The 12,323-nt window shown below is 37.8% G+C and overlaps 1 protein-coding gene across 3 annotated transcripts in view; it reads right to left on the bottom strand.

The window, feature by feature from the left end:
* LOC134348925 (uncharacterized) overlaps positions 1-11,854 on the bottom strand; it is a 29,795-nt gene extending 17,941 nt beyond the window's left edge. For 2 of the 3 annotated variants that reach the window (XM_063052727.1, XM_063052728.1), the window contains exons 1-5: positions 11,743-11,854; positions 10,672-10,694; positions 9,109-9,245; positions 6,325-6,394; positions 2,184-2,242 (exon numbers count right to left, since the gene is read on the bottom strand). In XM_063052727.1, the coding sequence (XP_062908797.1) occupies positions 2,184-2,242; positions 6,325-6,394; positions 9,109-9,245; positions 10,672-10,694; positions 11,743-11,844 (391 nt within the window). In that variant the 5' untranslated portion in view covers positions 11,845-11,854. The remainder of the gene's footprint in view (positions 1-2,183; positions 2,243-6,324; positions 6,395-9,108; positions 9,246-10,671; positions 10,695-11,742) is intronic. The other variant, XM_063052730.1, reaches the window with a different exon arrangement.
* Between the last annotated feature and the right edge of the window lie 469 nt (positions 11,855-12,323).

The following is a 12,323-nucleotide window of genomic DNA, read 5'->3' as shown; positions in this document are numbered from 1 at the left end:
GTGAAGTATTTTTAGCAAGCTTTGTTTTCAGCTTTTTGGTGTTCAATAAATGAGTTGCTATGGATTTTCCTAAACATAAAAGACCTTCACTCATTAATTTGTGAAAACCTACAAGACAACCATGACTTCTTTGTTCTTTCTCTTTCTTTGTTTGCTTTACTTTCTTGTACAGGTTGAGTACCCCTTATCTGAAATGCTTAGGGCCAGATTGATTCCTGGGATGGCAGGTCTTTCATATGAAGAAAGACTGGATGAACTGGGCTTGTACTCGTTGGAATTTAGAAGATTGAGGGGGGATCTGATTGAAACGTATAAGATCCTAAAGGGATTGGACAGGCTAGATGCGGGAAGATTGTTCCCGATGTTGGGGAGGTCTAGAACGAGGGGTCACAGTTTGAGGATAGAGGGGAAGCCTTTTAGGACCGAGGTTAGGAAAAACTTCTTCAAACAGAGAGTGGTGAATCTGTGGAATTCTCTGCCACAGCAAACTGTTGAGGCCAGTTCATTAGCTATGTTTAAAAGGAAGTTAGATATGGCCCTTGTGGCTACAGGGGTCAGGGGGTATGGAGGGAAGGCTGGGTTCTGAGTTGGATGATCAGCCATGATCATAATAAATGGCGGTGCAGGCTCGAAGGGCCGAATGGCCTACTCCTGCACCTATTTTCTATGTTTCTATGTTTCTATATTGAATATTGGATTTTTCTCAATTTTGGAATATATCTTGAATTAGCTTTGGATCACCATCATTTCCGACTCTGAATTTATGTGCTACCAATGAGCAGTCTGCCTTACATTTGTTCATCATACATATGTACTTAACAGTAAAAATTATTACATACCATTAATATAATGAAAATAAAATGTGTGCATGGCAGAGTAAGAGAAGCAGCACAGTGCCATCGGGAGAATAGCTGAATCAGCTGTTGAACAACAACAAACAATGGCAGGCTTTCAGTCTCTATCTGCAATGTCGTGATTTGATTAAAATCACTGTACACTGTATTTGTATTTTACTTCTTTTAGGTTTTGTGTAAGGTAAGACCTAAACTATCAGCATTGTAGACTTGTTCTGGTGTTATCCAGTGACGATCTTAGCAAATTCATCAATAATTTCTCTGCTACTTTGTGATTAGCAGTTGCTTTAAAAATTTATTCCTATGCTTTTTCTTAAGTATATGCAAATAGCCTGCTGAATAGCCACAATTATCTTCAATTTTCAGTTTGTCGGGATAGAGCTTTGTTAGGATGGTGGGGAATACTGGTAGCTCTGGTTGAGGCCTTTGACGTTGCAGCGTTCACCAAGCTGATGTTTTCAAGCTAATTGCCAAGCTTGGATAACACTGCAACATGAATAGATCTTTGCTTGTTTCATGAACTGCGTACCGTTAAATTGCATATGTTCTCCCAACTCTGATGAATCCACTCTTTCAATACACGTTCAAGATCTTAATTTTTCATTTTGTGCAATGTTTTTCTATTTTTCATTAACTTCTGTCATTACATATGTGAGGTCTCTTCTCAGAACTGTCTGTGGTGCACAGAGACGTGCTTTGCTTGAGAATCTTCCCAGTGCCTCATGGAATTTTCCATTTTTAACATCACATTCAAAACATTTTTGGATTTCTGAGTTTGTCAGACTTCGAATTTTCAGATAAAGGGTACTCAACATGTAATACCTAATAAATACGGTAACCACCAAGTTTTATGCCTCATTTTTGACTTCTGAAGAACCCTTAGATAACAATGTCATCAGATTTAACATATGAGAATGATTTTTATGTACATTCAAGACCAAAACCATTTTTGTCCTACTTATATGCTGATGTACATATTAACATGTAGAGAAAGTACTGATTTTTCTATATTGATAAAGTAATTGTGTGATGCAACACTAGTAGAGGAGACATTCTTCAATCTTTTCCTTTGTCAGCCATTTTCTGTCTTTTCAGCAGTGATATACTATAATCACAAACATAACATATTGCAAAAAGTGCAAACTATTTCTGTTGTTTCCTTAGATTTCACATTAAAAATGAGCTATGATACTCAGAACAGAATGCCAGATTTCTGCAAAGTAAACTTGGCTAAGCAAGAAAAATATCATTTGCATTTGAAAAAAGGATGTTCCATCTAACATTGTGACAGCTTATTTTATTTGTGATTAATCTACTTTAAATAAATACCTTTGCAAAATGAAAACGTATGCTGAAATCTTCGGACATCTTCACTTGCTGTGGGTTTCCTATAATAAATAACAAATCTTTGTTAGTATTCAAGATGTCCATGCATGCTTTAGAACACTGTTACTGATTTGAGTGATGTAGGGATTTACTGATTGAGTGATGTAGGGATTAACTGTTACTGAATGTGTGCCAAAGGGATCAGTTTTGTATAAGTTAAAAATACAGAGTGAAATGCAACCAGGTTGTGAAGAAGCATTGTAACTTTCAAGATTCTGAGAGGAATTAGCTTGGAAGCAGATGAGGGGTTGCTTCTTCTGTCTGGAGTTCTAAGACGCATGATCACAGGGAAAAAGGCTGACCATTTAGGATGTGGATGTGGGAAATTTCTAACCAAAAGCAAATAGCATATCTTTGGAATTCTCCATCTCAGAAGACACTGTCGTTACAATCTCAGTGAGAATATATCACAAAACTTTGGAATTTCCAGTTGAAAATATAGAAAATGACAACCAAAAGAAAGTGTGGAAGAATTCCACTTTTACTAATGTAGCAGCACACGTGCAATTTATTGAAAATAGGGACAATCATGATTGTTCAGTATATTGAACATATAAATTTTTTGTTATTAAAGAAAATCAAGAGATATGGAGTTATTGCAAGAAAGTGGTGTTAAGGTCAGCTACAAACTTATTGAATGGAAAAGTATCTGAGAAGTTGAATCATCTATTCCATTTTCTATTCTTTTGTTAGTATTGAATTTTGAGTTCTAAAGTTTCTTGAGCACAAAGTGAATCTGAAGATTTTAGAATCAAATGGGGAAGCAGACTTGAGGCAAACAATAATCCATAATTATTCTTAAATGGTGGAGAAAGCTGAAGAGATCATTTGATCGCAAACACGAGGAAATCTGCAGATGCTGGAAATTCAAGCAACACACATCAAAGTTGCTGGTGAACACAGCAGGCCAGGCAGCATCTTTTGGAAGAGGTACAGTCGACGTTTCGGGCCGAGACCCTTCGTCAGGACTAACTGAAAGAAGAGCTAGTAAGAGATTTGAAAGTGGGAGGGGAAGGGGGAGATCCAAAATGATAGAAGAAGACAGGAGGGAGAGGGATGGAGCCAAGAGCTGGACAGTTGAATGGCAAAAGGGATATGACAGGATCATAGGACGGGAGGCCTAGGAGAAAGAAAAGGGGGGGGGGAACCCAGAGGATGGGCAAGGGGTATAGTGAGAGGGACAGAGGGAGAAAAAGGAGAGAGAGAAAAAGAATGTGTGTGTATATAACTAAATAAATAACGGATGGGGTGTGAGGGGGAGGAGGGGCATTAGTGGAAGTTTGAGAAGTGAATGTTCATGCCATCAGATTGGAGGCTACCCAGACGGAATATAAGGTGTTGTTCCTCCAACCTGAGTGTGGCTTCATCTTTACAGTAGAGGAGGCCGTGGATAGACATATCAAAATGGGAATGGGACATGGAATTAAAATGTGTGGCTACTGGGAGATCCTGCTTTCTCTGGCGGACAGAGCGAAACGATCTCCCAGTCTGCGTCGGGTCTTGCCAATATATAGAAGGCCACATCGGGAGCACCGGACGTAGTATATCACCCCAGCCGACTCACAGGTGAAGTGTCGCCTCACCTGGAAGGACTGTCTGGGGCCCTGAATGGTGGTAAGAGAGGAAGTGTAAGGGCATGTGTAGCACTTGTTCTGCTTACAAGGATAAGTGCCAGGAGGGAGATCGGTGGGGAGGGATGAGGGGGACGAATGGACAAGGGAGTCGCGTAGGGAGCGATCCCTGCAGAAAGCAGAGAGCTGGGGGAGGGAAAGATGTGCTTAGTAGTGGGATCCCGTTGGAGGTGGCGGAAGTTATGGAGAATAATATGTTGGACCCGGAGGCTGGTGGGGTGGTAGGTAAGGACAAGGGGAATCCTATTGCTAGTGGGGTGGCAGGAGGATGGAGTGAGAGCAGGTGTGTGTGAAATGGGGGAGATGCATTTGAGAGCAGAGTTGATGGTGGAGGAAGGGAAGCCCCTTTCTTTAAAAAAGGAGGACATCTCCCTCATCCTGGAATGAAAAGCCTCATCCTAAGAGCAGATGCGGCGGAGACGGAGGAATTGCGAGAAGGGGATGGCATTTTTGAGAGACAGGGTGGGAAGAAGAATAGCCCAGATAGCTGTGAGAGTCAGTACGCTTATAGTAGACATCAGTAGGTAAGCTGTCTCCAGAGATAGAGACAGAAAGATCTAGAAAGGAGAGGGAGGTGTCGAAAATGGACCAGGTAAACTTGAGGGCAGGGAGAAAGTTGGAAGCAAAGTTAATGAAGTCAACGAGCTCAGCATGCGTGCAGGAAGCAGCGCCAATGCAGTCATCGATGCAGCGAAGGAAAAGTGGGGGACAGATACCAGAATAGGTTTGGAACATAGATTGTTCCACAAAGCCAACAAAAAGGCAGGCATAGCTCGGACCCATACGGGTGCCCATAGCTACACCTTTAGTTTGGAGGAAGTGGGAGGAGCCAAAGGAGATATTATTAAGAGTAAGGACTAATTCCGCTAGACGGAGCAGAGTGGTGGTAGAGGGGAACTGGTTAGGTCTGGAATCCAAAAAGCAGGTCATTTGATCTTTCATTTCCTATGGTTTTATATTGATAGACATTATGAAAAACAGCATTGTAAGTTGTGCCATCATCTCTGATAGCCATTGTTGATTGGTACGTACTCTGCTGAAGAGTAGGACTGTGGCTCAAGCAGGCTCTTCACAAGCTGCACCAATAATTGCAGTTGATTTTGCAATGGATTATCAAGAATCAAGCCTTTGTCTTTCCTGCATATGTTACGTTTTCACTGTGTCAACTCTGACCATGTCCAGCAATATTTGAATTAATGCTTTATCCAAGCTTTCCGTTCACACTGGTACAAAGAGACTCCCAGCTTCTTCCATAAGACATAATATTTACAAAAATGCATGTTCAACCCAAGTTCAGACACTTAATTTATAATCTTTGTTTTGTCATAAGATTATTAAGATTGTGGCTGATCACTAATAATTCCACAGATTTTGGCATCAACCACAGCTCTATGATAATGATATTGATGGGGACTGATTGCAGAATATGATATCCAGACTATATTGCCAAGTAACCTATAACATTATTGACAAGTAAATAGACAAGAGAACCTCCTCTCCTTCTTTATGACAAGATTACAAAGATCACCATCATCAACACCATTCCTTTGGTCAGTTATATCAGACTGTGGCAGCAAGATTAGAAGAAATAAGACAAGATGATAATTTCTCATCTCTTTGGGCCTTCAAAGCCTCTCCACACCTGTAATGTTTAATGTGGTTTAGTTTTTCATATTTGCCTGGACAAGCAAATTATCTGTAAGAGTACTGAGACTTTGAAATCCATATCCACCACTATTAGAGTGGTACACTGTAGTTGTTGTAGGCATTGTTGAATGGAAACAAAATAAATAACTTCCCAAGGTTATTCCAATTGCTATCCCTGTTACCTATGAAATATTTCAGCTATAAAATAATAGAAGTGGAATATTAAATGAGCATTATACATAGCTCTGCTCAAACCAGAATATAATTGGAAATAACTTTTAACATTTTATGAGGCAGAAACAGTGCATAATGACACGTCCTGTACAATAAGAAGTCAGGGGATCTGTGCTGGTTATGTTGCAAGAAAATGTACTATTATTTTTAGAGCCCAGTTGACCTCAATTGACTATAGAACAACAAAACTCGGAAAAATGACTTTTTAATGACATCCTGATTCTCAGTGCCTTAAACATTATTAGTCACTTAATTTTAACAAATCATTTTTTCAAGAATTCTAACAGTTCAATACATGTGAACAATTACACTTCCATGAAATTGGTGGTAAATTTAGGAACAATCTGTCAAATTATTGGAGTTTCTTTGCATGATTAATGGTTCTATCTGTGCATTTTGTGAATTTACCAACGGACTGCTTCTTCTAAGTTCAAACTGTATTTTTTCCTCAGGTCATTAGGTTTAGTGGCATCACTGTTACCTTTTACTGCAGCAGTGACATTATATAGAAAATGAGTAGATTAGATTTTGATATTTTGACAATACAGAATGAAATTGACTTTTTTACTCACAGATAATCTGATAAATTATCTTCCCCATTTTGATCGTTCATTTCTTCTGTTACTTCACCATGTGGCTGGGCTAAATATGTTTTTTAAAAAATGATATATACAACAAGATTATGATACAACATGTGCTGCTATAGGTATGATGATAAGTAACAAATCTGAAAGAAATAAAATAATCATACCAAATGAGACATGCAGGTGTCATATAGAATATGAAGTTTATTTTGTGTTATGATTTACATTATAAGCAAAACATTAAATGCTTTCTACTTATTATTATGAATTTCTGAGCCAGCCCCTTATTGTGTCTCACATGGAGTTTCACGGTTATAACTGTGATAGGCTTTGTATCTTAAAATCAACTAATGGTTAAATGTTGCACTGTAATAACCACATACATCAGCCAGTTAGTTTACCATATAATCCATTACACTCTCTACCTTTTCTGTAATTTTCATTCTGCTGTTGAAAAATACATGGAGAGGGAGATCCTTTCCTTTTTGAAGGATCCCTTTAAAACTAACAGCTCACATCACTCTTAGACACCACCGGACATTTTTGCCTTAAGTAATAAGTGTCAGGCGTGTGGAATATGTGGAACATGACCCTAGGCCTATCTCTAACCACAATACATTTTCTACTGGGCTGGGTGAAGTTAGTGCTGTATACCCCAGCTGGAGTTTCCATATCGTTGGCAACGTAACCAATAGGCTTAAAATGAGCCTGACTATGTTGTCCAACAAATGGTAATTTTTTATATTTTTACTGTGCAGCCTGAAGGTGTGGAAATGGAGCGGTGGATGCCACAGAAATGTGATTGTTCCAGCTTGTTATTTCCGGTTTCCTGTTTGTCTCCACATCCAGAATTGCCTCAATGCCACAGCTGTATGAATTTTGTTAAGTCCCAACCGTGGGATGCACTGAGGTGTGCAAAAGACATCTGCAACTTATCAACACAAGAGATTCTGCAGATGCTGCAAATCTGGAGCAGCACACACAAAATGCTGGAGAAACTTAGGTCAGGCAGCATCTACTTTACTTTGTCTCTTCCCCCTCCCACCCACTTCCTGGTTTCACCTATCACCTACCACAATGTACCTTTCCTCCCCTACCCCCAGCTTCACCCCCCACCCCCTTCCTGGTTTCACCTATCACCTACCACAATGTACCTTTCCTCCCCTACCCCCAGCTTCACCCCCCACCCCCTTCCTGGTTTCACCTATCACCTACCACAATGTACCTTTCCTCCCCTACCCTCAGCTTCACCCCCCACCCCCTTCCTGGTTTCACCTATCACCTACCACAATGTACCTTTCCTCCCCTACCCTCAGCTTCACCCCCCACCCCCTTCCTGGTTTCACCTATCACCTACCACAATGTACCTTTCCTCCCCTACCCCCAGCTTCACCCCCCACCCCCTTCCTGGTTTCACCTACCACAATGTACCTTTCCTCCCCTACCCTCAGCTTCACCCCCCACCCCCTTCCTGGTTTCACCTATCACCTACCACAATGTACCTTTCCTCCCCTACCCCCAGATTCTTACTCTGACTTCTCATCTTTTTTGTCCAGTCCTGATGAAGGGTCTCAGCCCAAAAGGTCGACTGTTTACTCCTTTCCATAGGTGCTGCCTGGCCTGTTGAGTTCCTTCAGCATTTTGTGTGTGTTGCTTGAATTTCCAGCATCTGAAGATTTTCTCTTGTTTATTTTCTCACCTTTTTATTGATTTGAATCATTTGATGTATTTCTCTCATGATTCCTTTTCCAGTCTCTTTCTCCACATTTTCTCATATCATTTCAGTCTCAGTAGAATATATGATTGAACTTAATGTTCAAATATACATAATTTAACAAATATAATCAGAAAACATCTTTTGCTACAATCATTTATCTCTTATTAGGTAATGTTGATATCCTGTCACCTAGAATTTTTCTTTCATTCTCATCATTAGTGGCTTTTGTCTCTCATAAATCCCATCATTCTCTATTACTTTAGGAATTACCACACTGCCTTGGCAGTTACTCATTCCTCCCATCTTCACCATTCACCTACTATCTTATCAATAAACTTATAATTTATTCTCGAAATAAGCTACTTCTCAATTTAAATGTGCAAAGCCATGAGTTCCTCAGAATAATTTTCTCTACCTGAATATTTCCTATTTTATATATTCAGTCATTGAGTCAGGGAGAAATGCAGCACTGAAACAGGCCTTTGGCCCATCTAGTTCATGTCGAAACCATTTAGACTTTCTACTCTCATCGACTTGCAATGGGACCATAGCCCCACATACCCCTACTACCCATGTTTCTCTTAAATATTGAAATCGAGCTCGCATGCACCAATTGTGCTGGCATCTCAATCCACACTCTCACGACATTTAAGTGAAGAAGTTTCCCCTCCATCTTCCCCTTAAACTGGCTGTTGCTAGCTCATTAATACAACTCCAGTACAGCATTTTTTCTGCTCAGTTGCATTTTTATGTTAGTTCTATGTAGTTGCAAAATATGATCTAATTTCTCTGTTATAATCCTTTTACTGATGATTTCCTGATTTATCTACTCTTTGAATTTCCTTCTAATTTACAGAGTATCAGTGATAAACATATCAGACATCATAAACTACAGTTCTAAATGATATCTGCATTTCTCACACAATTTAAAATTGGTATAATTAATTATTGTAATTTTTTATTATGAATAAAATTTTATAAAATTTATTTTGCTAATAAAAACAATTAGGAAATAGATACTTGCCTTCAATGTTTCATACAACCAAAGTACTTACCGTGATGGTCCAAAATTAGTTTGCTTATCATCTCAAAAATTCGCTTCGTTTCCTGTTTAATGGTCATTATTGTAGTTTCCTCAAGCATTTTCCAGATTACCTTTATTGTTTCTACTTCGGTGTTGTTGTTCAAAATCCTGAAATTGTATTGTAGCAATTAGAATGCAGCCAAGTATTTCTGATTTCTGATCCTTTCTGCCTCAAACTAAATAGCACACTTTTTTGTTGTGTGTAATTTGTCAGAAAAATTTCAAACACTGGAATTTCCATGACAAAGTCTTAAAAGAGATAAATGATTTTCCTGTTTTTCACAAAGACCTCTGATTAATATTGATTATATTGAAATGACTTACTACATCATCAATATATAATTATGATTAACTTATGCCAACTGTTCGCTCCTCTCTCTTTTCTTGTACAAAAGAAGTGTAGGAATAATGAAACAATCTTATTGGATTTTTCCGTTTAACTCTCTACAAGGACATCTTGCCAGATTTTCTGCAAAATAAAATGCTCATGTTTTTTTCTGTAAAATATCAAATCTGGTAAGGTGATTAGTATTTTATAAATTAGATCTAAGTATCAGTTATGGATATTTCTTTTAATCATCTTACTTTTCATTATTTCTGGACTTGAGCACACAGAATTGCATAGGTAGTTTTCTACTAAATGCACGAACTGTAGAAAGTTCTGTTTTACCGGTTGATCACCAATTTTCCAGAAACTGATGGCTCAGCTTCTCTTTTAATTCAGATGAAATTACAAGTGTTCTGAATGCTGCTAAAAACACTACAAGTGATGAAGATGGCAGCGATGATGGAACTGAAAGATTTACTATTGACAAGTTAATTGAGTTGTAGGGTGATTCAATCACAGGATGAGAGAAACGAACCTTTGTGACGGAACAAGAGCTAATGAATTTTTATTTGATACAAGAAAAATTACACAGGGAGAGATCAAAACACATGAAACAACTTCGCCTGGATGAAATGTTTAAAAAGATAACTGAGAATCAACATTCTTTGTAAGCACAGTAATTAATAAATTTACATTTAATTTTAGTTTAATTACTAATCCTTTTTAAGCTTCTACCATCCATTTTTGCCATTATTATTGCATGACCTCTTTTAATCCGGCAATGCTCAGGAACCAAGGTCGCTGGAATATTGGTGATCAACCTGTAATGTTAAGTTATAAGGGATAGGATTTCAGAATGCTGTGTCTGCTCTGGGGACAGATTTCATTACTATGCTGCAGTTGACATAAAAGCTGAAAGGGACCAACTATAACTTGCTGCTTCTGATTGGCACAATGCTGACACCGCTCATCATGCCCTGAATAAAGTAAATCAGGAAAAGGCTTATTATAAAAGGGGACAGTGTGTACGTTAAGGGAAGAGTTGTGCTCCCATTGTTACTATGGAAATGAAGGTCACTTGGCACATGGGCTGCTTGTTGTCAGACTATAAAGCAAGACACTTAGAATGCAACAGGAACTCCACTGGAAAGGCTGAGCTAAACTGATCCTTTTAGTTGTGCTGTCTAATATTAGGTCAACTCCTACCTTTCGTAAGTAGATTTGAAGTCCTAGAAAATAATAACAAAAAACATTAAAATATTGTTCAAATCCCCATATATTACATCTTTCACTTTATCAGATAATACCAATGTTCATGGAACCGTGCAGTTCATCGAAAAATGATGATGCGTGCGTAAATATTGTTTTGAAAACACTATTCCATCATTTTTAAATGATGAAAATATTTAATGATTGTCAATAACTGTTGATAACTTAATAATTAGACCAGTCAGAAAATTAATGAAGCTGTTTGATCGTTGATTTCACAACTACTATATTCTGTAAATTCTGTGGTATATTCTGTAAAGAAAGTATATATTCTTATTTTTTAATATATATCCTTCTTCCTTTCCAGAGGATTTTGTACCTCTCTGTAGCAGTACCACTGAGATCGGTAGTTCAACCCAACACAATCTTCCCTGCAGTCATAGTCTCCTCCACCAAATAAAGGGACACACAAGGTCAGAAGGCGTAGGCTTCAGAATTACCACACAGCTTTGCCTTATACGAAATGATAACAAAACTCTGATGTGGGACTTTGAATGCATGAGTGAAGTTGTGCCATTTGTAAAACAATCTACTACTACCAGGATTTTGCACTAAGATTGACATGTTTTAATTTATGAATACAAATTAAATGCAGGTTAGAAAACTGGAGGAAAGAACACAAGTTAAATCAGACAGTTGAGGAAAGCTTATGTCAAAACTGGATTTTAAAAATATGGTGATTTCAGAGGAAGGGAAAGATAATAGAGACAGACTTTCTCCATGTTACATTTCATACAGACTTCAATATATTCAGTAGGATATTGCTTCAGTTCAAAGTATTCTTGTTAAATCAGCCTGTGCCAATCTTCTAGAAAATATGGGGAGAATAAAATGGGATTAGAATAGGATTAGTGTAGGAGCAGGATAGCCAGCACAGACTCAGTGGGCTGAAGGGTCTATTTCCATACTCTAACTCTTCGACTTCAATGGAAAACTTTCAAATCAGACTTATAAAAACACTTTCAACATGCAATTTATCAACATGATTACTAAGAGTAATATTTTTACCTTAATAAAGAATAGCGGGTCTTTCTGATTTTTTAGGTCTTGCACTCCCTGAATAAGTTGAATAACAACTTCTCTTTTAATTTGTAATTCTTGTATTTTCATTAAGACTTTTGAAAGGTTGGTGTTTTTCTCTGTTATAATTGTGTCCAAGATTTGCTTTTCTTGCTTAGTTACTAGCATTCTAATTTCTTGGAACAGATCTGAAATTTGTTTTCTCAAAGTAGCACTGTCTTTCTGTATAAATAAAAGAAATCCAATTAACATTTAGGAACATACACTGGAAGTTATGCAAATTAAAAAGCAAGGTTTAATTACATGGAATAATACCTGTACTGCAAAATGTTCTTAAAACATAGGCTTAATAGTTGTTAAACTTCATTATAAAAGAAGAATCTTTATACATTTGAAATATATTAACTGGAATTCTTTGTGCATAAAATCAAGCAAAACAACATGCTTGTTATTCCATTCTTCTTTTCTAATTAAAATGCAAGAAATGAAGATAAAATCAAAGGAGAATTTTGTTTCTCTGGACTCCTTAATGCAACTTAACCCTATTTACTTGCTTTTGAGTCTCCATT

The sequence above is a fragment of the Mobula hypostoma genome, chromosome 7 (assembly GCF_963921235.1).
Source record: "Mobula hypostoma chromosome 7, sMobHyp1.1, whole genome shotgun sequence".
Lineage (NCBI taxonomy): Eukaryota > Metazoa > Chordata > Chondrichthyes > Myliobatiformes > Myliobatidae > Mobula > Mobula hypostoma.
This window is presented reverse-complemented; position numbering and strand designations above follow the sequence as displayed.